Here is a 24,980-nt window from a genome sequence, read left to right on the forward strand (position 1 = left end):
AAATTGCCAGCGTATTGAAGCCTGATAAAGGACTATCGCTGCGTTTCCACATGCAGCCCAATTCGGATATTTTTTTCACTAATTGGTCTTTTGACCAATCAGATCAGTTCTGAAAAAAATCTGATGGGATTAAGACCAATTTGTTTGAAAAAATATCCGAATTGGGCTGCCTGTGTAAACCATGTTGAACACACAGGAGGCTGCTGAGGGGAGGACGGCTCATAAAATGGCCGGAACGGAGCGAATGGAATGGGATGTATTTAATACCATTCCACTAATTCCGCTCCAGCCATAACCACGAGCCCGTCCTCCCCAATTAAGGTGCCACCAACCTGTTGTGGTAGAACAGGGGTCTCCAACCCTGTTCCTGGAGAGCTACCATCCTGTAGGTTTTCGCTCCAACCCCAGTTGTAACTAACCTGGTTCAGCTTATCAACCAGCTAATTATTAGAATCAGGTGTGCTAGATTAGGGTTGGAGTGAAAACTTACAGGACAGTAGTGCTCCAGGAACAGGGTTGGAGAGCACTGATTTGGTATTTTCTATCAATCACCCTTATGCATTCACAGAATATATTTATATAAGCTGTACAGACCTCTGTAGTAGCAAACAAATGCTAGACATTCAGATAGCCAAAGAATGTTTGTTTAATGCTAACTCAAGCGAACTGTGTATTCAACAAGACTGTTGTATGGTAAAAGTAACATACAAAATAAATAGTATGAACAGTGTAGTGCAGTGTGTCCGAGTGTGTCTCAGGTAGAGACACACAAGTGCAGAGAATTGTAGCTACAGATTGTTACACCAGATAATGTGATTTACCCAAAGATTTTTGCTGACATCTTGTCTATTTCAAGTCTTCTCTCATTGATCAAGACAGGTGGGTGTCCACCCTAAAGTGCTGCATGTCATGATGACAGAGACCTGTCTCGATCAATGAGTGAGAAGACTTGAAATAGACACGATGGCGGCGCACATATTGTTGGATAAATTTAGCAAAAAAAGTACTTTTTAAATAACGGAGCATTTTCTAAATTCAAATTGTACCTATCCTGTAACTCCCAGTAATGGATACCAACAATCTTTGGGTAAATCACATTATCTAGTGCAACAATCAGTAGCTAAGAGAACTGGTGATCAGTTGATGATGGGAAAGGTGGTCATGAAGAAATTGCCATTCCAAAGAAACATACAGTAAGTTCAGGGAATACTTGTAACGCTGGGGGAGTAGTGTTGTCATGATCAAACTGCCATTCAGCTCCTCATGAGTCATCTGTTTGAAATCCAGCATAATGTCTAATCCCTGGAGAGGTATACAGTTCACGGAATACAGTTCTGCTACAATGACACACGCAGGCAAAGGAATTATGTTTCTGTATCTAGAATCCACTCCAGGAAGAAGTCCAGGCACCACAAGGTATTTTCTGTACTCGATTGTACAGTTTGAACAACATTTGAACCGTGCCAGAATAACATCAAAGACTCCAGCCACCCAAGGCATAGACTGTTGTCTCTGCTACCTCACGGCAAGTGGTACCGGAGCGCCAAGTCCAGGTCCAAAATGCTCCTTTACAGCTTCTACCCCCAATCTATACGACTGCTGAACAGTTAAATCAAATGGCTAACAGTACTATTTGCATTGACCCGCCCCCTCCCCCCCTTTTTTAATGCTGCTTCTACTTGCTGTTTATTATCTATCCATAGTTACTTTACCCCTACCTACATTACCTCAACTAACCCGTAACCCCGCACATTGACTCAGTACCAGTACCCCCTGTATATAGCCTTAATATTGTTATTTTATTGTGTTACTTTTTTTTACTTTAGTTTATTTACACCTGTATATAGCCTCGTTATTGTTATTTTATTGTGTTACTTTTTTTACTTTACTTTATTTAGCAAATATTTTCTTACTCTGCATTGTTGGTTAAGGGCTTGTAAGTAAGCATTTCACGGTAAGGTCTACACCTTTTGTATTCGGCACATGTGATTTGATCAACGTTAGGGTAGACTAGTTGAACATGCATACATGTGCACAGACAAAGAGATTACATTTACAACCATATCTAGCCTAATAGAAAGAAATATTGCATAACCCTCAACATTTGCAAAGTGACCAGACCGTACAAATAAGCCTAGGTAGGTAGGCAGACAGTATCTACCTACAGCCATGTCTATCAGGAATGCTTAGGCAAATATGTTCATAGTAAAACCAGCTTCAGTTTTAGAGATTTACAACAGTAAATTGTGATATGATTGTTTCTCCTCACTGTTTGCAAGTAAACTGGCTTGCTGGATCTAGTTCCTTGGTGTCCACATCACGAACAAACTAACATGGTCCAAGCACACCAAGACAGTCGTGAAGAGGGCACGACAAAACCTATCCTCAGATCCTCAAAAGGTTCTACAGCTGCACCACCAAGAGCATCCTGACTGGTTGCATCACTGCCTGGTATGGCAACTGCATGGCCTCTGACCACAAGGCACTACAGAGGGTAATGTGGACGGCCCAGTACATCACTGGGGCCAAGCTTCCTGCCATCCAGGACCTCTATACCAGGTGGTGTCAGAGGAAGGTCCTAAGAATTGACAAAGACTCCAGCCACCCTAGTCATAGACTGTTCTCTCTGCTACCGCACGTCAAGTGGTACCGGAGCGCCAAGTTTAGGTCCAAGAGGCTTCTAAACATTTTCTACCCCCAAGCCTGAACATCTAATCAAATGGCTACCCAGACTATTTGCATTGCCCCCCCTTCTACGCTGCTGTTACTCTCTGTTTATTATCTATGCATAGTCACTTTAATAACTCTATCTACTTGTACATATTACCTCAATTACCTCGACTAACCGGTGCCCCCGCACATTGACTCTGTGCCGGTAACCTCTGTGTATAGCCTCGCTATTGTTATTTTACTATTGTTATTTTTCTGCTGCTCTTTAATTATTTTTTTACTTTTATTTCTTATTTTTTAGGGTATTCTTTCTGAAAACTGCATTGTTGGTTAAGGGCTTGTAAGTAAGCATTTCACTGTAACGTCTACACCTGTTTTATTCGGGGCATGTGACAAATAAAATGTGATTTGATTTGGATATGCAATACTTGTTATTTACACCTTTTTTTTATCCTATCTTGACTATAATTTTGTAAGATTGATATGCATCCATGGTCATCATAACCAATGTCAACCCTCATCAATTATGTTACATAGCTAGCTAGTAAAATTATTTACAGTTGCTGATGTTACAAATGTTTGTGAACAAGTTACATATGCGAGGCATGGTGCATAACAAGTTAGCAGGCGCCAGGCTAACTAGCTAGCTAACTCCAGCCATGCGCTAACGTTTGCTGGTAAACCTAGCTTTAGGTGGCTGGTTGTAATGTTGTAGCTTGCTGTTTAGTAGCTAGCCATATCTACGACTAAAAAGAGAATCGTTTTTTACAATCGAGATACAAAAGATCTCAGATTGTAAAACCTCTTCTATTTTTAGTCATAGATATGGCTACCAGTAGTTCTTAAGCTAGCTAACGTAGTCTGGTCAGTTCTTTCAATTTTGCCCAAAATATTGTTGTTAGAGTCCACCTCCTTTTCAAAAAAGCCTGCCTTGGGGGAGGGACGAGGGCCAGAGCATGAAGCACCTCCAAACACAAGTTGTAGTCTTTCAGAGACTGGAAAACATGTCTACTTGTAAATTTAGCAATGAATCCGCCAATAGGAACATTGCTGAAAGACGTCCAATGGCTCTATCGAACAAGGACAAGCATATCTACACCCACAAAAATGTATAGTGCGATCAGTATAACATAGAGCCTTCGCTAAATGCCACAAAGCAGGACTACATTCAACAATATACCTGAAGCGGCCATAGGGTGTATAATTCAGCGCGCGAAGCCCTGACCTGCCTTCCTCCTGGGCAATTATGTGTAAAACACATCTATCTCACTGTCCTAGAAATGCCTCAGACATGATGAAAACAAGCCCAGATTCCCCCAGGGTGAAATTCCCACCTAGTGTTCTCACTATTGCCCCCTATCTTTGATAAACCCAGATATTAAACTGTTTTCCAAAATGTTGCTGTTCCGTCTCGAGACTGACTTACCCAAATTGGTCCACATGGACCAAAGCTTGTTTGTTAAAAAACTTTTCTCCTCGAATAACCTCCGTCGACTTTTACATATCTTAAAGTCTTCACCAGAAACAACAGCTCCTTGGGCTGTTTTATCTCTCGATGCAGAAAAGACTAGAATTGTCAGATGTCTGGTCTGTCTTGGAACATATGGGAATTGTCTCCAATTTCATTAATATGATTAAAATATCATATGCCAATCACTCAGGCATAGTTAGAACAGGTCATATCTGCTCTTCTCCATTCAGAATAACTAGAAGCAGCAGACAAGGCGATCCGATTTCTCCTTTGCTATTTTAATTACCCATGGAACCCCTGGGCCAGGCAATTCATCAATCAAAGGAAATAACACAAATTTCCCTCAAATCTACTGATGACTTAACCTCATTATACGCTGACAATATTTTACTTTATCTAGACAATGTATCTCAAATGCTCCCAAACGCATTGAAGATCATAGATAAATGTAACTTGATCTCAAGTTATAAAATGAATCTAACCAAATCAGCCCTACTGCCTTTCAAGACCCCGATGGAGGACTCGATCTCTACTTATGGAATCCCAATGGTTTCCGATAGAAAATTTCCTTCTTTTGGTAAAACCATTGCCAGAAACTTTAACAGAATGCTCAAGTCAATTAATTCCGACCTCAGTAGATGGACTAACATCCCAGGTGCTTTAACCGGCAGAATATCTATTGTCAAAATCAATATATTGCCATGGCTGAATTTCTGTAGTTCAATGCTTTCCATGTCTCCCCCATCTGGCTATTGGGATAAAATTCATGGTGCAGCTTCAACATTTATATGACAAGGTAAGCGATCCCGGATTAAATTAGCACACTAACAAAGAGGGAAAGACGTAGGAGGACTATACGTACCAGAAAAATTGTATTTCCAGGCACTAGCATTTCACCCCATCCTAAATTGGTTTAGACATGATTATTCTGCCCCCTGGCTGAGTATAGAGAAAAATATGGTGTCTCCTATTGCCCAGGAAGAGGTGGTCTTCACTGATATATCCCTTAAACAATGTAAACTATGCTTTGGTCGTATTATTGCTCACACAATTTGTATTTGGCGCAAAATGTTAAAACAATGTAACTGGGAATCAAAATGGCATGCCCATACTCCAATATTTAACCACAATGCCTTGCGTTCTGGAGGACGGCCATTTGCATTCCCCCAATGGTCAAAATTTGGAATCTGTACCCTTGCTGATATCATGAACAGTAATGGTTTGAGAACATTCCAAGATTTGAAAGACACGTACACACTACCAGGCAAGTCCTATATTTACATCTTAGGTCAGCTTTGCTAGCCTATGTAGTCCCTTGAGAAAACCAACAACCTATTACAAAATCCTATGTGATCATATGATGTGTTTCTTGCGTTTGTTTTTCTTTTTAGTGGTAGCCCATTGGTACATGTTATATAAACTGAATATATGAATTGTTATGAATATTGTACCGGTAACCCCCCCCCCCCCCAGTCTGGGGTAGAACTGGCAGCTGAAAAGCAGACATTACAGATGGCTGGATTATTGATCCCAGACAGAAACAAAGAAGCTATATGTATGCGGGGAAATGGGAAAGGTAAAATGGCTGTGGACAGAGAAAAGGTTGCAATTTTGAGAGGGACATCAGTTAAAGTAAGAGGGGTAGTTAATTAGGGAAAGGTACATCAGGTGGAGCAGCAGGCGAGACTGTAGCTGGTTGACAGGCTGGAGTGGTTGGGGAAGGGGAAGGAACTAGGAGCTGCAACAGGAAAAGGATTAGGAGTATCAGGAGGAGTTTTAGCCACAGCAGGGGCATTAGGAGGAGTGAGAAAATGAGAAAAAGGTGCAAGAACATTTGACGAAATGAATCATCCAAATTAATCTGAAAAGAGCAAAAAGCAGACATTACTGATGGATAGAATCGAAAAAGATGCAAACAACGAAGACATGATAAAATGTGGAGGGAACAGGGACAGTAGGAGTAGTTGAGGTAGGAGCAGCAGGTGGGGCAGCAGGCATAGCAGTATCTGGTTTAGACGCTGTAGAGGCTGGGGTAGGACTGCGAGCTGGGGAGTCAATAGGAATAGGACCAGGAGCATCAGATGGAGTTTGAGCGGCAGGAGGGGCAGTGAGAGGAGGGATAAAAGGAGCAAAGGTTCAAGAAAATCTGACCCAGTGGCGATGCGTGATTCACCTGTTTTGAGTCCCACCTCTTTGTTATTTGTGTGACTGTTTTGCATGTTATTTTGGTATTAATACGTGTCACATATCAGTTTGCAAACAATGTTTAAAAAAATCATTGAGTTAATAAAGTCGCATAGAAACATAGTCTATTTTTTGCTTTCTTGAGTAAGGCAGCTCCAAAATGCAGGTGTTTCAGCCTAGCTCAGTGCTTTCTGTGGTGGTGGAGCAGCCAGCGGAAAATACGGAGCGTAGGGGTTGGTAATGTTATCTAGTTGCACCGTGATTGGCTCATTGTTTTGTCACTCATGGGGACACTACGTCACCGCAAAATCTACGGGTAGAGCTTGAAAATTCATGCCCCTTGGGTGCTGCCATAGACTTACATTAGAAGTGCCCATCGAAGAAGGCTCAAGGTCATTGGCCACAGATAAAATTACGTAAAATCATGTAGATTTGATTGGACTGGGGTGTTCTTAATGTTTTGTACACTCAGTGAATATTGATACTGTAGATGCTTAATGTTTTGTACACTCAGTGAATATTGATACTGTAGATGCTTAATGTTTTGTACACTCAGATAAAATGACGTAAAATCATGTAGATTTGATTGGACTGGGGTGTTCTTAATGTTTTGTACACTCAGTGAATATTGATACTGTAGATGCTTAATGTTTTGTACACTCAGTGAATATTGATACTGTAGATGCTTCACAAAGTATTTTCTGGTGGATTCCTGATCACAGCAAAGTAGATGTAAAAGAACAGAAGCATCCATGACCTCCATTGAACTGCAACTGTTTAATCAACTATCGTGTTGAAATGTTTAGATTTTTGTGATTACATTTTTCTCTGACATGAGATCACGCAGGTATCATAGTCCTGTAACTGAACAATAAAAAACAATTCCAAAGACCAACGTTTTTTTTTCTCCATCAAATCAATGTATTTAACAGAATAGCTATCAAACAGCCGCACTTAGATTGATTGAAGAAGAAACCCAGTCAAGAAGAGGAAAAACATACCTTGTCATTTTAACTCCATTGATTAAATAATTGCACAAAAAAATACCCTGCGCTAGTTGAGAGTACATACTCTAAGGGCAGGTTTCCCAGACACAGATTAAGCGTAGTTCTGGACTAACAATCATTCTCAATGGAGAATTTTCATTGACAGTGCATTTTATTCCAGGACTAGGTATAATCTGGGGCCGGGTAACTGACTCATAGTGTGCAATGATTCATTTGGTTAATTAGCACTTAATACATTGTGTTGTGCTGATAGGAAAAGTGTGTGTGTACAGTGTGGAGACAATATACAATTTATTAAATGTGATGAAGGCATACATGTATGTTTGGGTTTTCGTCGGAAATTCTAGAAGTGGTTTAGATAGTTCCACCATTTCGATCAAGATATACACTACCGTACAAAAGTTTGGGGTCACTTAGAAATGTCCTTGTTTTCCATGAAAACATACATGAAATGAGTTTGAATAGGAAATATAGCAACCTGCATAGGAAATGTAGTCATTGACAAGGTTAGAAATAATGATTTTTATAGAAATAATAATTGTGTCCTTCAAACTTTGCTTTCAGCAAAGAATCCTCAATTTGCAGCAATTACAGCCTTGCAGACCTTTGGCATTCTAGTTGTCAATTTGTTGAGGTAATCTGAAGAGATTTCACCCCATGCTTCCTGAAGCACCTCCCACAAGTTGGATTGGCTTGATGGACACTTCTTACGTACCATACGGTCAAGCTGCTCCCACAACAGCTCAATAGGGTTGAGATCCGGTGACTGTGCTGGCCACTCCATTATAGACAGAATACCAGCTGACTGCTTCTTCCCTAAATAGTTCTTGCATAGTTTAGAGCTGTGCTTTGAGTCATTGTCCTGTTGTAGGAGGGAATTGGCTCCAATCAAGCACCGTCCACAGGGCATGGCATTGCAAAATGGAGTGATAGCCTTCTGTCACGGTTTCGGCCGAGGCTGCTCCTCCTCCTGGTTCGGGCAGGCTTCGGCGTTCACCGTCCCCGGAGTACTAGCTGCCACCGCTCTATGTTTCTGTGTTTGTTTGCTTTTGTCTGTCTGTCACACCTGTGTCTGTTTGGGAGTTGATTACGTGTCTTATAAGTTCCGTGTTGTGATCTAGGGTATTTGTGTGTTGTTATTCTGTTGCCACTGTGTCTATGATACGTGTTTGTTTTTCCGTGTCATTTTTTCATGTTTAGTGTTTTACGCGTGTGCGTAATTTTCCCTCGCCACTTCGTGTTTTCGAGGTCGGGGTTTTGTTCTCATGTTATTGAGACTATTAAAAGTCTTTTTGGACTAAACCTCTGTTTCCTGCGCTTGACTCCTCCACCACATCCACGACGGCTTAGTGACAGAACAACACACCATCATGGAGTCAGCAGGAACAGCGGCGGCACCCGAATCCCTGCTGGACCGGATCAACTTCCAGGACGCCATGATCCGGCAACTCGGGACCGCCATGGACGAGGTGTCCAACACTCTGCGCCGATTGGTGAACCCTGAGGTGGCCAAGGACCCTTACAACATCGCATCACCAACGGCCAGTCCTCCTCTCTCAGCACCGGAACCCAGTGGCATTCGGCTCTCACTCCCGAGGGCATATGACGGTTCTGCAGCCGGGTGTCAGGGATTCCTCCTGCAGGTAGAACTTTACCTTGCCACCATACACCCGGCGCCCTCGGGATACGAGAGCGTCTCCGCCCTCATCTCCTGTCTCTCCGGCAAGGCGTTGGAGTGGGCCAACGCCGAATGGAGGGGAATAGACGCCGCAACCATCACCTACGCGGAGTTCTCCCGCCGCTTCAGGGCTGTCTTCGATCATCCCCCTGAGGGGAAAGCGGCGGGAGAGCGTCTATTCCACCTCCAACAGGGGAAGAGGAGCGCACAGGAGTTCGCACTGGAGTTCCGGACACTAGCGGCGGATGCGGGGTGGAATGAGAGGGCCCTCATCGACCAGTACCGGTGTAGTCTACGAGGGGACGTTCGTCGGGAGCTGGCCTGCAGGGACACCAACCTGTCGTTTGACCAGTAGGTGGACATTTCCATCCGTCTGGATACCCTGCTGGCTACCCGCGAACGTCCCGAGTGGGGGTCGTCCAGTCCACCCTCCAGCACCCCCGAGCCGATTCCCATGGAGCTCGGGGGTGCTGGCGCTAGAGAGAGGAGGAGAGGGAACCCGAGGGGGGCCATCCCCTGCACCACCTGCGGTCGTGGAGGACACACTGCGGCCAGGTGCTGGGGAGGGTCTCCTGGGAGAGGTGACAACAGGCCACGCACTGGGGAGTCATTTCAGGTGAGTAGGCGCCCCACTCACCCAGAGCTCTCTGTTGGTCACATGAGTATTCCTGTGAGGTTTCCACAGGTGGCACCTCATTCCCAGCATAAGGCGCTAGTAGATTCAGGCGCAGCTGGGAACTTTATTGATCGGGCATTTTGTAGTAGGTTAGGAATTCCCCTTCGGCCGGTAGACGATCCATTTCCTGTCCACGCATTAGACAGCCGGCCGTTGGGGTCGGGCCTGATCAGGGAGGTCACAGCACCACTGACGATGACGACGCAGGGGGGTCATGAGGAGATCATTCAGTTTTATCTGATTGACTCTCCTGCGTACCCCGTGGTGTTGGGCCTTCCCTGGTTAAGCACCCATGATCCTACCATAGCGTGGCAACAGAGGGCTCTTATGGAGTGGTCTGCTCAGTGTGTAGGGAGATGTCTAGGTGTTTCCGTAGGGGCGACCTCGGTAGAGAGTCCGAACCAAGTGCCCGCACTGCGCATTCCCCCTGAGTATGAGGATTTAGCACTCGTGTTTAGCAAATCGAGGGCAACACGGCTACCTCCTCATAGACAGGGGGACTGTGCGATAAATCTCCAAACAGGAGCGGCTCTTCCACGGAGTCATGTGTATCCCCTGTCTCAAGAGGAGACAGCGGCTATGGAGACATACATAGCCGAGTCCTTGGCACAGGGATACATACGGTCCTCTACTTCCCCAGTCTCCTTGAGTTTCTTCTTTGTGAAGAAGAAGGACGGGGGATTGCGCCCGTGTATTGATTATCGTAGTCTCAATCAGATCACAGTTAAATACAGCTACCCACTTCCACTGATTGCGACGATGACGGAATCATTACGCGGAGCGCGGTTCTTCACAAAGTTGGATCTCAGGAGCGCGTACAATCTGGTGCGCATTAGGGAGGGGGATGAATGGAAGACAGCATTTAGCACCACCTCGGGTCATTACGAGTATCTCGTCATGCCATACGGGTTAATGAATGCTCCGTCAGTCTTCCAATCCTTTGTTGACGAGATTTTCCGTGACATGCATGGGCAGGGGGTAGTAGTTTACATCGACGACATCCTAGTGTACTCTGCTACTCGAGCCGAGCATGTAGCCCAGGTGCGCCGAGTATTGAGAAGACTGTTGGAGCATGACTTGTATGTCAAGGCAGAGAAATGCCTGTTCTTCCAGGAGTCCGTCTCCTTTTTGGGTTATCGGTTGTCCGCGTCTGGTGTGGAGATAGAGGTAGACCGGGTATCGGCCGTGCGTAATTGGCAAACTCCAACCACTGTAAAAGAGGTGCAGCAGTTCTTGGGTTTTGCTAATTACTACCGGAGGTTTATTCGGGGTTTTGGACAGGTTGCAGCTCCCATTACGTCCCTGCTAAAGGGGGGTCCGGTTCGTTTGCAGTGGTCGGCTGAGGCGGACAGGGCATTTGTCAAACTTAAGAACCTGTTCACCTCGGCTCCGGTGCTGGCGCATCCGGATCCCTCTTTACCATTCCAGGTTGAGGTAGACGCGTCCGAGACCGGTATTGGGGCAGTCCTGTCACAACGGTCCGGCGCGCCACCTAAACTCCGCCCCTGTGCTTTCTACTCGAAGAAGCTCAGCTCGGCGGAGCGCAACTATGATGTTGGGGACAGGGAGCTGTTAGCCGTAGTCCAAGCCCTAAAGGTGTGGAGGCATTGGCTTGAGGGGGCTCAACACCCTTTCCTCATTCTGACTGATCACCGTAACCTGGAGTACATCCGGGCAGCTAGGAGATTGAACCCTCGTCAGGCTAGGTGGAATATGTTCCTGACCCGGTTTGTTTTTAAGATCACATACATCCCAGGGTCCCAGAATGGTAAGGCAGACGCCCTGTCCCGGCGGTATGACACGGAGGAGAGGTCCAACGAGCCTACTTCCATATTGCCGGAATCTTGTTTGGTGGCTCCGGTAGTATGGGAGGTCGATACGGAATTCGAGCGGGCACTGCGTACCGACCCTACTCCCCCCGAGTGTCCTGTGGGGCGGACGTACATTCCGCTCGAGGTCCGTGATCGTCTTATTTATTGGGCTCATACATCACCCTCCTCTAGACATCCAGGTATTGGCCGGACCGTGCACTGTCTTAGCATGAAATACTGGTGGCCAACGTTAGCTAGGGATGTGAGGGTTTATGTCTCCTCCTGCTCGGTGTGTGCCCAGTGTAAGGCGCCTAGACATTTGCCCAGGGGTAAGCTACATCCCCTGCCCGTTCCACAACGACCATGGTCCCACCTATCGGTGGATTTCGTAACAGACCTACCCCCCTCCCAGGGGAATACCACCATATTGGTCGTTGTGGATCGGTTTTCCAAGGCCTGTCGTCTCCTTCCCATGCCGGGTCTACCTACTGCCCTACAAACCGCTGAGGCCCTATTTACCCATGTGTTCCGGCACTATGGGGTCCCCGAGGATATTGTGTCTGACCGAGGTCCCCAGTTCACTTCCAGAGTTTGGGGAGCGTTCATGGAACGGTTGGGGGTCTCGGTAAGCCTTACCTCGGGGTACCACCCAGAGAGTAATGGGCAGGTGGAACGTGTCAACCAGAATGTGGGTAGGTTTTTGAGGTCCTATTGCCGGGACCGGCCGGAGGAGTGGTCGAGGTTCATCCCCTGGGCAGAGATGGCCCAGAACTCTCTCCGCCACTCCTCCACCAACTTAACACCTTTCCAGTGTGTTTTAGGTTATCAGCCGGTCCTGGCACCGTGGCACGAGAGCCAGATCGAGGCCCCTGCGGTGGACGAGTGGATTCGGCGCTCGGAAGAGACGTGGGACGCTGCCCATGTCCATCTGCAGCGTGCCATCCGTCAACAAAAGGCGAGCGCCGATCGCCACCGCAGTGAGGGACCGGTGTACGCACCGGGAGATCGAGTCTGGCTCTCGACTCGAAACCTGCCCCTCCGCCTGCGCTGCCGGAAGCTGGGTCGGCGGTTTGTGGGGCCCTTCAAAGTCCTGAGAAGATTGAACGAGGTGTGTTACAGGTTACAACTGCCAATTGAGTATAAAAATATTAACCCCTCGTTCCATGTGTCTCTTCTCAGGCCGGTGGTAGCTGGCCCACTCCAAGAAGATGAGATAGGAGAGACCCCTCCGCCCCCTTTGGACATCGAGGGGGTCCCGGCGTACAGGGTCCGGACCATCTTGGACTCGAGGCGCCAGAGGAGTGGTCTCCAGTATCTCGTGGAGTGGGAGGGGTACGGTCCGGAGGAACGGTGCTGGGTGCCCAGGAGGGACATACTCGATCCATCCCTCCTGACTGAGTTTCACCATGGGCATCCCACGCGCCCGGGTCCGCGTCCTCCTGGCCGTCCCCGAGTACCCCCCCCTGGAGTCAAGGGGGGGGTACTGTCACGGTTTCGGCTGAGGCTGCTCCTCCTCCTGGTTCGGGCAGGCTTCGGCGTTCGCCGTCCCCGGAGTACTAGCTGCCACCGCTCTATGTTTCTGTGTTTGATTGCTTTTGTCTGTCTGTCACACCTGTGTCTGTTTGGGAGTTGATTACGTGTCTTATAAGTTCCGTGTTGTGATCTAGGGTATTTGTGTGTTGTTATTCTGTTGCCACTGTGTCTATGATACGTGTTTGTTTTTCCGTGTCATTTTTTCATGTTTAGTGTTTTACGCGTGTGCGTAATTTTCCCTCGCCACTTCGTGTTTTCGAGGTCGGGGTTTTGTTCTCGTGTTATTGAGACTATTAAAAGTCTTGTTGGACTAAACCTCTGTTTCCTGCGCTTGACTCCTCCACCACATCCACGACGGCTTAGTGACACCTTCCTTCTTCAAGATCCCTTTTACCCTGTACAAATCTCCCACTTTACCACCACCAAAGCACCCCCAGACCATCACATTGCCTCCACCAAACTTCGATTCGTCTGTCCATAACACTTTTTCCCAATCTTCCTCTGTCCAGTGTCTGTGTTCTTTCTTAATCTTTTATTTTTATTGGCCAGTCTGAGATATGGCTTTTTCTTTGCAACTCTACCTAGAAGGTCAGCATCCCGGAGTCACCTCTTCACTGTTGACGTTGATACTGGTGTTTTATGGGTACTATTTAATGAAGCCAGATGAGGACCTATGAGGCGTCTGTTTCTCAAACTAGACACTCTAATGTATTTGTCCTCTTGCTCTGTTGTGCACCGGGGCCTCACACTCTGCGCTGTTCTGTGAAGGGAGTAGTACACAGTGTTGTATGAGATCTTCAGTTTCTTAGCAATTTCTCGCATGGAATAGCCTTCATTTCTCAGAACAAGAATAGACTGATGAGTTTCAGAAGAAAGTTATTTGTTTCTGGTCATTTTGATCATGTAATCGAATCCACAATTGCTGATGCTACAGATACTCAACTAGTCTCAAGAAGGCCAGTTGTATTGCTTCTTTAATCAGCATAACAGTTTTCAGCTGTGCTAACATAATCTCAAAAGGGTTTTCTAATGATAAATTAGGATTTTAAAATGATAAACTTAGATTAGCAAACACAACGTGCCATTGGAACACTGGTTGCTGATAATGGGCCTCTGTATGCCTACGTAGATATTCCATTAAAAATCAGCCGTTTCTATCTACAATAGCCATTTACAACATTAACAATATCTTCACTGTATTTCTGATCAATTTGATGTTATTTTAATGGACAACAAAATAGCTTTTCTTTCGAAAACAAGGACATTTCTAAGTGACCCCAAACTTTTGAACGGTAGAGTATATATATATATATTTTTTTTTACAAAACATCAAAGCAAAATGTCAGTACAAACCGAAGAACAACCTCCAAAGTCCTTTCACAGAGCTTGATAAATTAAAATGTGGTTTACATGTAAGTACTGCAGCTTTTTTTGGAATATGTTGCCATTAAAGACCATTAAGAAACAAGGCATTTCAAAGTGTATGTCACAGACAGCAAAACCTCTCTTTTGATGAACCATGGGGTCTAAATACTCCTGAATCACTTCCTCTAATTGTCTCCTTTACTTCATAACTTCAGATATAGAAATACCTGGATTGGTTCCTACTATACTGAACAAAAATGTAAACATAACATGTAAGGTTTTGGTCCCATTTCTCATGAGCTGAAATAAAAAAGGCCAGAAATATTTCATATGCACATAAAGCTTATTTCTCTCAAATGTTGTGCACAAATTTGTTTCAATCACTGTTAGAGAGCATTTCTCCTTTGCCAAGAGCAGGAATCCATCCACCTGACAGGTGTGGTATATCAAGAAGCTGATTAAACAGCATGATCATTACACAGGTGCACCTTGTGCTGGGGACAATAAAAGGCCACTCTAGAATGTGTAGTTTTGTCACACAACACAATGCCACAGATGTCTCAAGTTTTTGCGTGCAATTGGCTTGGTCACTGCAGGAATGTCCAACAGAGCTGTTGCCAGAGAATTGAATGTTAATTTCTCTACCATAAGCCGCCTCCAACATCGTTTTAGAGAATTTAGCAGTACATCCAACTGGCCTCAAAACCGCAGCCCACGTGTAAACATGCCATCCCAGGACCTCCACATCTGGCTTCTTCACCTGCGGGATCGTCTGAGGAGGGGGGTGCTCAGGAGTATTTCTGTCTGTAATAAAGCCCTTTTGTGGGGAAAAACGAATTCTAATTGGCTGGGCCTGAATCACCAGTGGGTGGACCTGGCTCCCAAGTGGGTGGGCCTATGCCCTCCTAGGCCCACCCATGGCTGTGCCCCTGACCAGTCATGTGAAATCCATAGATTAAGGCATAATTAATTTATTTCAAATGACTGATTTCCTTCTTGGAACTGTAACTCAATAAAATCTTTGACATTGTTGCATGTTGCGTTTATATTTTTGTTCAGTACATATTGCTGTGTCCTTTCCATTCATTTCAGATCAGTGTTTATTAAGGAAAGGATACAAAGGAAAGAAGCTACTTCAGACTATTGAGATACAGGCCTTCCCTGCATCCTTTCCACCCAACGACACCCTCATCTTCAACCATCACAACCCCAGAGTCAGAAATCATGGACAAAGCATTTAACGAAGGTGATGAGAAATATCATTACATTAAGAACCAAGACAACACGATCATGCCCTCTGGTGGTCTGTGACAATCCGAATTCAAACAAGCATAAACAACTCTCAGATAAACAAACAACTAAACAAATCGATTCATAAATGAACATATAAATTACGCAGTTTTTGTCCAGGCCTCTCCAGGTGTATAAATAATCATCCTTCTTAAGATAACTGGGAACATGCACTCCTGTTCTTCCTATCTGAACCAGACTCTAGAGCACACAGCTCTCAGTGCAGTCCGTGGTGCTGTCATCGGCCGATCGCCTCTTCAGTTCCCGGCCCTCTGTTTGGTGGGGGTGCACCTGGCTCCCCTGTCCCTTCTGTCGGGGCTCCTTGGGCTGGGAGTCTGCTGACCCGTGGCCCAGCCTTCTCTCGGCTTCCACCTGGAGGTAGGCCCGGATGTGGTGGTGCTGTGCCACGCTGCCGCTGAAGTCGATGACGCGGCACTCGTACATGCCCTCGTCTGACCGCTTGACGCTGGAGAGGCGGAGCTTGTGGGAGATGTTGCTCCCGGCCACTTTCACCACCTGTGGCAGGAGATAATGTATTTGTAAGTCATATGCATATGAATCATATTCCTGGGTTTCAACACAGGTAATTAAGTTAGTAATGAGTTAATCATGTTTAGTTAAGAGTCAATTTAGTTTACAGTGCAGTACTGTATACTGTACATGTGTCTCCTCACACTTATTTTGGTGGCATCCTTAGACATCTCCATTGGCACCACCTATAAGGAATTGATTAAAATAAGTCAGGCATATGGCTGAAATAACATTAGCAAGTGACATACAGTATCAATTTAGATAGAATCAAAATGACTTGACTTGTTTTTCAATGATTGTGTTTTGCTTTTAGTGTATTGATGTGAATATTGATGTGTATATTGATGTGAACTTACAGACGCACACAAACAATGGCTACATATCATCTGCCCAGACCCGCATGCTCACAACCCCATCCCTAGTGCCTACATTATTGTTTGGCACTTGGCCTTAAATTGTACCAATTCGTTTTTCTCAGTCGCCCATGCTATTTCAATATTTCAATAATAAATCATTAGATTTTTCCATTGGGTTAATGATGGCGTATTGATTTCCACATTTTTAGTATAAATTTTTTCAAGATCAGTGTTGAGAAGAGAATCGTCCAGCCCATTGGGTAACTTGAAATATGCAGACAGACAGATTAAAATAAGTTTACGTTCTGACAGCCATCTTTCTAGCTCCACCCATAACTTTTGGACTTCATAGCATTCCCAGTAAGCATGGATTATTGAGTCATTATTAGTTTTACACTTAAGACATGACTCTGCTGTTGTGCTGCATAATTTTGTCTCTTGTATAATACATTCTATACATTAGCTAATACTGGATTAAGCGCACATTTTAGTTAACTGTAATTTTGTTAGTTATTCTCCCAACTTTCCCTCCATCTTGTGCCAACATCAGTTATTTTTATGTCTTGGTTCCAATTGTTTATTTTATTTTTTCTGAGAGATTGTCAGTTGGATATGCTCTCTGCAATGTTTTGTACAGTATATCTTCCCTATCATATGAACATCATTTTCTGACTCAAATAAGATTCCCTCAAGGTTGCTCTGATGTCCAAAGGATTTCAAATCGACATTTTGTGATATGTAACTTTTAAATTGCATGTATTTGAAACTATCTACATTGGTCAGTCCAAATATTAGTTTTATTCTGTCATGGAAATAAATGTATTTCCTGTTACCAAGTCATTTAAGGTTTATATGCCTTTAGTTTTCCATTTGGACCAATTTATCAGTGAATTCTGAAAAGCTAGTCAAGGATTGTTCCATAAGGTTGTGTTTATAGGAAGTGATATTGGTTCTTGTAGAATAAGTTTTATTTTATTCAATATTATTATAGTGTTCTTAACTATGAAGTTGTTAATGTTCTTATGGGCATAGGTATGCATTATGCATCGAACAGAGATTTGGAAAATCTATTCCTTCCTTAATGCCAATTATAGTGTCTAGCGCCACAGCAGGGGGTTAGAGAAGTCAACCTCCTCCCACAGCGCTAGTAAAATGCTAATCAGCAATTATCTATTATTTCCAGTGCCAAGGGCTGTGGCTAATGTATTTCCTCTGCCTGCTGTATTGTAGGCTAATGTGGATTCAGTCGATTCAGTTCTGTCCACAGTAATATACATTATCTCTTTGTATGGTAATAGTGTGTTAACAAAGTCCATGTGGGCTTAATTAATGTTTTTTGCATTTATTTATTTAATTTATTTAATTTAACCTTTATTTGATTAGGGAGTCATACTGAGACCAATTTTTATTTTACAGATGACCATGAATTACATAAATGACAGAAAATACACATATCAAAATATAAATACAAAATGCAAGCAGAAAGAAAAACATGGTCATAAAAAACTAACACATTCATCAGTAATAAGGTCCTCAATCAGCTTTCTGAATTGCCCTAGAGGCACTAAAACATCAAATTTAAGAACATTTTGAAAACTGTTCCACAAATAAGGTGCAAGAAAACTAAGAGCTGATTTTACCTAACTCAGTAGAGACTAAAGGAATTTCCAGAATTAGCCATCCCTGAGACCGGATGTGGTAACTCGTATGGCTAAAATTTAGTAATGATGTTAGGTACAGTGGGACTTTTTGTAAAAGGGCTTTATGAATTAAAACATAGCAATGTATCAACCTATGTGACATCAAAGAGGGTAGTGCTATGATCTGGTAGTGCTATGATCTGGTCTAAAACCCGACTGATGTACATTTAGAATACATTTAAAAGATAATAAATATCTTAGCTAATAATTAATAAAATATTCTAATACTTATAATTATAATCAGATAAAGGGCTACTCTTTTAAGAAACAATAACATAATGCAAGTGAATAATGCATGGTCAGGTTAATGCAGGTTGGGAGGATGTTATACACATGCCGACACACGTATCTCAAGGAAGGATTCGGGACTCCATTTGTAACCTTTCAATAGACAAACCAGGGTTGACAGTTACTAATATTTAGTGGGTGGATCTACATTGATTAATTGTGCTCATCAAGTTAACACAACCACTGCTACTCTATGTCAAACAGAATCACAGAACAGTAACTCGGATCATTGACTCACAGGTGTCACTCAAACACCCAACGGCCAATAACATTCTCCACTTAAAAGGCAAGTCCCGCCCTCCAACCTAACGTTCCTCTCAGCAGCTCACCTGATTGGAGGTCCAGGCGGGTTTCTCTGGCCAGTCTCTGTGGTTCTTCATGTACCACCACTGGATCTCCAGGGAGTAGGAGGGCCCCGCCCCCCGGAATGAACAGGCCATCTCCACATCCTGACCACTATGCGTTGTGATGTCATGAGGGACCTCCGTGAAGAGAGCTGAGTGGAGAAAGAGTGAAGAGAGTGAGCATTTATGCACCCGAAAAGTGACCACCCAGGAGTAGCACTGGAAATAAAAGTTATATATTTGTGCCTTTAAATCACAAAGGGTCAAAAAGTCCCTGTCTGTGGAACATTGCAAAATAATTGTTAAATAACAGTAAAACTAAAAACAGTGTTTCTTATTGGACAACTTCAGGTAGTCCCTCCCTCTTTCAGTCGGTTTTCTTCCATTCGGTACTTAATGAATACCACCCAGCTTTGCTGACTCAGCCAACGTCATGTGTGGGCTTTTTTGTTTTCTTGATCCTTCAGAGGGCTAAAGTAGCCTGGGATATCTTTCCAACAAAGACATCACTCCCCTATATCCCCTATCTATCCCAACACATCGAGCTACTAGACCATCTGTAAATCCTGTTAACTGCACCCTTAAAACACATTGCTAATTCATGGACTAATCATCCTTTATAACTTCACTACCACAGAGGCTTCCTCCACCAAGAGCTTCAGTCTTACAGACAAGTCTATGAAAGATAAGGTAGTCAATTGTATTCTGAATGTGTTGTTGTTTAAGATGCACCATCTGTTATCAGGATAAAACTTCAGAAAGAAACAACAGGCAGATGAAGATAATTAAGTTGAAGGGCACTTTGGGGATTTTGGAGGGGATTTTCTTGTATGCTGTTGGGAGATGTGTCTTGGAGCAGGGACTGCGAGAGATGTTTTGTGTGTCTTAGTACATTCTTAAAGACATTACAGATGTATCAGACAAATGCAACTTTACTGGATAATCTAATTGCTTTCTGAGTCATGCTTCTTAAGGATATTGTCCTTTAGGTAATGAGAAGCATGAGTACAACATGTATCATAATAAATAACTACTTCAATAGATATGGATAGTATGATTGTGAAAATGTGTGTCTTATCTAAGGGATTTACCCCTGAAAAGATATACCCCTATGGAAAAGCATTCAAAGTGTTGTAGGCATTCCTGTGTCCATTACATTTCACAATCCTTCCTGACGGCATATTGTTTTCCCATCTCTCCTGCAGCGACCCCTTGTGTATAGAACATGCAAAGAAACATTAAGGAAACATTACACCTGTCATACAGCAGCCTTTTGTCTTGTGTTGTGATAACATATTGTCCCAACACAACTGCATGACAAAAGCTTAGAGAACACAATACACATTATCACCGTATCATGCCTATCAAATCAAGGTCTATTCCAGGAGTCTCCAAATCCCATCCAGGGTGTGCAGGCTTTTGCTTCAGCCTAGCAATAACACCCCTGTTTTAAAGAATAACCTAATCATGATCTTCAATCTGGACCATGCTAAGGTAAATCAGGTGTGGTAGTGCTGGGCTTGAACGAAAGCCTGCACCCCCAGTAGCTCTCCAGGACCGGACTTGGAGATCCCTGGTCTATTCAATCTCATGCAATGACAACTGGTTCATTTTGTTCACATCAATCATTTTGATCTATCTTCATTTGATCTATCATCACACTAATGATGGTGGTTAATAATGTGTGGTGAAACTAGATGTATGTTCAGTACATTCAGTTCCTGCTCTACACAGCATAGAAGCCTGAGGTCATGTGTGATTGTACACTCATCACACCCCATTGAGTCTCACATTTTTTACTATAAAGGTCTCTCTCTCTCTCTCTCTCTCTCTCTCTCTCTCTCTCTCTCTCTCTCTCTCTCTCTCTCTCTCTCTCTCTCTCTCTCTCTCTCTCTCTCTCTCTCTCTCTCTCTCTCTCTCTCTCTCTCTCTCCATATTGACTTTATATGACTATGTACTTACAGTGGTGAGTTACTTTGGGAGTAAGTGCTTTGTCCTGTACAAGTGGGCCTCTCCTATTTGTTTATTTGATATTTTTACACAAATGTTGTTTCTCAATAAACAGATCATGCAGAGTAGCTCCAAGCCAATTCAATTTTGCACAGGACACGATAGAAAGATACAAGTATGTATAATCATTTTAAATGATTATACATCTGCCCATTTACCAAGGGAGACTCAACTACTACCTCTTCTTGGTGAGGGCAAATGGTAAGTATGTTAAAGGTACATAAACACTGCTGTACTTCAGCAGCCAAATGCTTTAACCTTGAGAGGAAAGGCTGTGTTCTGAATTCGCTGAATCTGGGACCATAAAACAGGCAAGTGTGAGGGCGCCTCATCACTATGTGGGGTCCTTCTCATAAGCACCTGAGTGGTATACTACGAAGCAAGCTAGATCTACTCAGGGCGGACTTCAGCAAAATGCTGCTAAACGAGCCGAAAACTGAGAATTTGAGCAGGATGGAGGACAAGAAGAAAAATAATGACCGCGAGGAGTAATGCGAAGTCAAGATGCGCAAGAAAGATGGCAGAAAAATCGGAAGTAGATCTCCAAAAAGGAAACCCACATCTCCGGTTTATATGATACAAATATTAAAATACAAAATATTCTATATTATGTATTTCCTATTCAACAAAATTGTATGAATAGGGCTTGAAATGACTTATATTCTTTCTAAATATAGTATAATCGAATTATAAAACTACTAACACTAAGATTTCACCTTCATTATAACTGTAAAATACATATTTGTATGTTTAGTGTTAGAGAAAATGTGCATATTTTCTAAAGGTATGTCTTGATAAAAATGCCTGCCCCCATCGCTGTGAATCTCTCACAGAGATTTAGCTTGGCTTCCTGAACTCGTTAGGAACTCGCCTTTCATCTCATATGAATGAGTGTTTTTCTGTTTAAAATCTATTAATTATTTTAGATGAATGGCTATAAATCCATCTCTGAACATGCTACAGTGATGACATCACTCTCTCCTGCTGCACTATGATGTATGGATTGCAGGCATGTGCTTTGTCAGTGTCTGTGATGTAGGGTTCAGCCAGGAGTTGATGGACAGTCAGACGAGCGAATGAAATGGTAGGAGGCAGAGCATGTGAGCGGAGTGGAGCGGGAGCGAGCGTGGAGCGGGAGCGGGCGGATTTTGGACAGAGCGCAGCGCAGAGCGGCATTTTTAAAAGGACGGAGCGTCGCCCTATGTCCCGCTCCAATTTCGCTCGGTCACACCACGAGTCTGAAGCATGCTCAAGCCTGACCCAGAATCCATCTGTTTAATTTAATTTGTGTCGTCCATGAATTTGTATTTTATAGAGCGAGAGGAGCAGCAGCACAAGAGAAAAGGGTTGAGGAATTCAAAAGTTTCTTCACTGCACACAAAGGCCCAACCATAACAAGGGAGAGAAAAATAGAGCTGGATGTAGCATTTTTAAAAATGATTTACATGGACTCTGAACCGCTGAGTAAAGGAGAACGCGAAGGGATGCAACACTTCGCCAGCGCAGCTCAACCGGGCTACACCCCCCCCATGCTACAACACCGTACGGGACACGCTCATGCCACATGCCCTGGAAGAGATGGAAGCCATCCAGGACCTCTATACCAGGCGGTGTCAGAGGAAGGCCCTCAAAATTGTCAAAGACTCCAGCCACCCTAGTCATAGACTGTTCTCTCTGCTACCGCACGGCAAGCGGTACCGGAGTGCCAAGTCTAGGTCCAAAAGACTTCTCAACAGCTTCTACCCCCAAGCCATAAGACTCCTGAACAGCTAATCATGGCTACCCGGACTATTTGCACTGCCCCCCCACCCCATCCTTTTTACGCTGCTGCTACTCTGTTAAGTATTTATGCATAGTCACTTTAACTCTACCCACATGTACATATTACTTCAACTACCTCAACTAGCCGGTGCCCCCGCACATTGACTCTGCACCGGTACACCCCTGTATATATAGCCTCCCTACTGTCACTTTATTTTACTTCTGCTCTTTTTTTCTCAACACTTTTTTTGTTGTTGTTTTATTCTTACTTTTTTTGTTTAAAATAAATGCACTGTTGGTTAAGGGCTGTAAGTAAGCATTTCACTGTAATGTCTGCACCTGTTCTATTCGGCGCATGTGACCAATAAAATTTGATTTGATTTGATTTGAAGCCAAACTGCAAGACCTACTGCAAAATGGTGATGAGCTCGTTCTGTCAGCAGACATTTGGACCAGTAGAAGAGGGCACAGCTTCCTTGGCATCGTGGCCAGTTTCATTGATGGGACGTTCCGGGGGCACACGGTTTTGTTGGGTTTTGAACGTGCAACGACGTGTGATTCGGGAGGCGGAGGGTGAAGCCTCCACTGAAGAGGAGGCGGAGGGTGAAGTGACCGCGGATGCCAGCAGCAGCGCAGAACATGAAGAGGAGGATGAGGGACCACCTGCGCCCTCGCAAGTCCATGTGGAAGTGATAACCACTAATGTAGAAACTATGATAAATCAGTACTTTACTGTGTCAAATTTACATCTGAGATGCCCCATTCACATGCTTCAGCTGGCGATCAAAGACGCCGTTAACGAGCACGACAACATGAATAGGCTGTTAGTGAAAGTCGGCACCTGGTGAAAAGTGTACGCAAGAGCACCCTGAACACAGAGGAAACCGACCAATTAGGTGTCCGCCCCACAAATGCCTGCGCCACTCGATGGAGCAGCCAGCTGCGGATGATTCAGTCGTTCATCCAGTTGTTCCAAAAAGACCTGTTATGGCAAAACAAAACTCAAGTCTAATGTTGCTAACATCACCCTGAATCAAGTACGGCAGCTGACGCACCTTGTCAGTGTGCTGACACCACTGGCAGACCTCACAGACAAAATGCAGAAGGAGCTGGGGAACCTGGGGATGATCCTCCCTGCTGTCACAGAAATCAAATCCCTGTTCACCGATGACACTGCATTTCCAATGGGCATCGCTGCTTTTGCAGAAACATTGGCAAACAACGTGTCAATTCGCTATGGAATATACTATACTGATAAACATCTCATTTTAGCATCAGTGTTATATCCCAGTTTCAAGACAGAATGGATAATCCGAAATGAGTCTGTATGCAACAAACTCGGGGAGATAAGGTAAGGCTGTGGTTTAAGCTAAAAGTGAAATACATGCAGATTGTTTTCCTTTTTTGGAGCGAGCGGGGGGGGGGGGGGGGGGCGATTTGAGTGGAGCGCAATGCAAACTGCGTTGAGCGCTGAGCAATAATGAGCGGACTGGCCTGATGTGGCTTTGAGCGGGGGGAGCGGAGGGGTGAACAGCTCCGTGAGCGAGGAGATGACATTCTCACCGCTCCACTCCGCTCATATGCTCTGGTAGGAGGGACATTCCAGCTTCAAGAGGTTTCAGATTTCACATCCTATGTCACAGAGACTCAGAAAATATACTACTCTGTCCGTGGGAACCAGAGCTATTGCTCAATGCAAGCCATTTCGATCTATGGTGTCCACAGATCGATTTCTAAGCAAAAAGGGCCCAGATTTGTGCACTCAAATCATCATTAAATCATCATAAAAGCATAACCTACCGTATACCCTACTGTAATAGATTGCACACAACAAACCATCTAACATGTGATTTCGAATTACAGACCAAATAGTCTTGTAGGCCTACGTAAATCCATGACTCTTGCATTTAACATGCAACTCACATAGACCTACACATAGTAAACCATAGGCCTATAATTAATAGACTATGAGACTTGAACATAATGCCCTGATATAACAATAATAATCACAATAGGCTTGGCAACCTCTCACTGGCTCAGCGACCAGGAGATAGTAGTCTAGGCTAGGCTAGGCTCAGCGACCAGGAGATAGTAGGCTCAGGGATCAGGAGATAGTAGACTAGGCTAGGCTCAGGGACCAGGAGATAGTAGGCTAGGCTAGGCTCAGGGACCAGGAGATAGTAGGCTAGGCTCAGGGATCAGGAGATAGTAGACTAGGCTAGGCTCAGCGACCAGGAGATAGTAGGCTAGGCTCAGGGATCAGGAGATAGTAGACTAGGATAGGCTCAGGGACCAGGAGATAGTA

General features: G+C 44.2%; 1 protein-coding gene across 1 annotated transcript in view; it reads right to left on the bottom strand.

Moving 5' to 3' along the window:
• Positions 1 to 15,886: 15,886 nt before the first annotated feature.
• LOC311138941 (V-set and transmembrane domain-containing protein 2-like protein) overlaps positions 15,887 to 24,980 on the bottom strand; it is a gene marked incomplete at both ends in the record, with an annotated part of 55,920 nt that continues 46,826 nt past the window's right edge. The window contains 3 exons of the mRNA XM_084173753.1: positions 15,887 to 16,201; positions 16,360 to 16,401; positions 18,890 to 19,056. Of these exons, the coding sequence (XP_084029879.1) occupies positions 15,887 to 16,201; positions 16,360 to 16,401; positions 18,890 to 19,056 (524 nt within the window). The remainder of the gene's footprint in view (positions 16,202 to 16,359; positions 16,402 to 18,889; positions 19,057 to 24,980) is intronic.

Source organism: Coregonus lavaretus (genome assembly GCF_964263955.1).
Source record: "Coregonus lavaretus genome assembly, chromosome: 12".
Lineage (NCBI taxonomy): Eukaryota > Metazoa > Chordata > Actinopteri > Salmoniformes > Salmonidae > Coregonus > Coregonus lavaretus.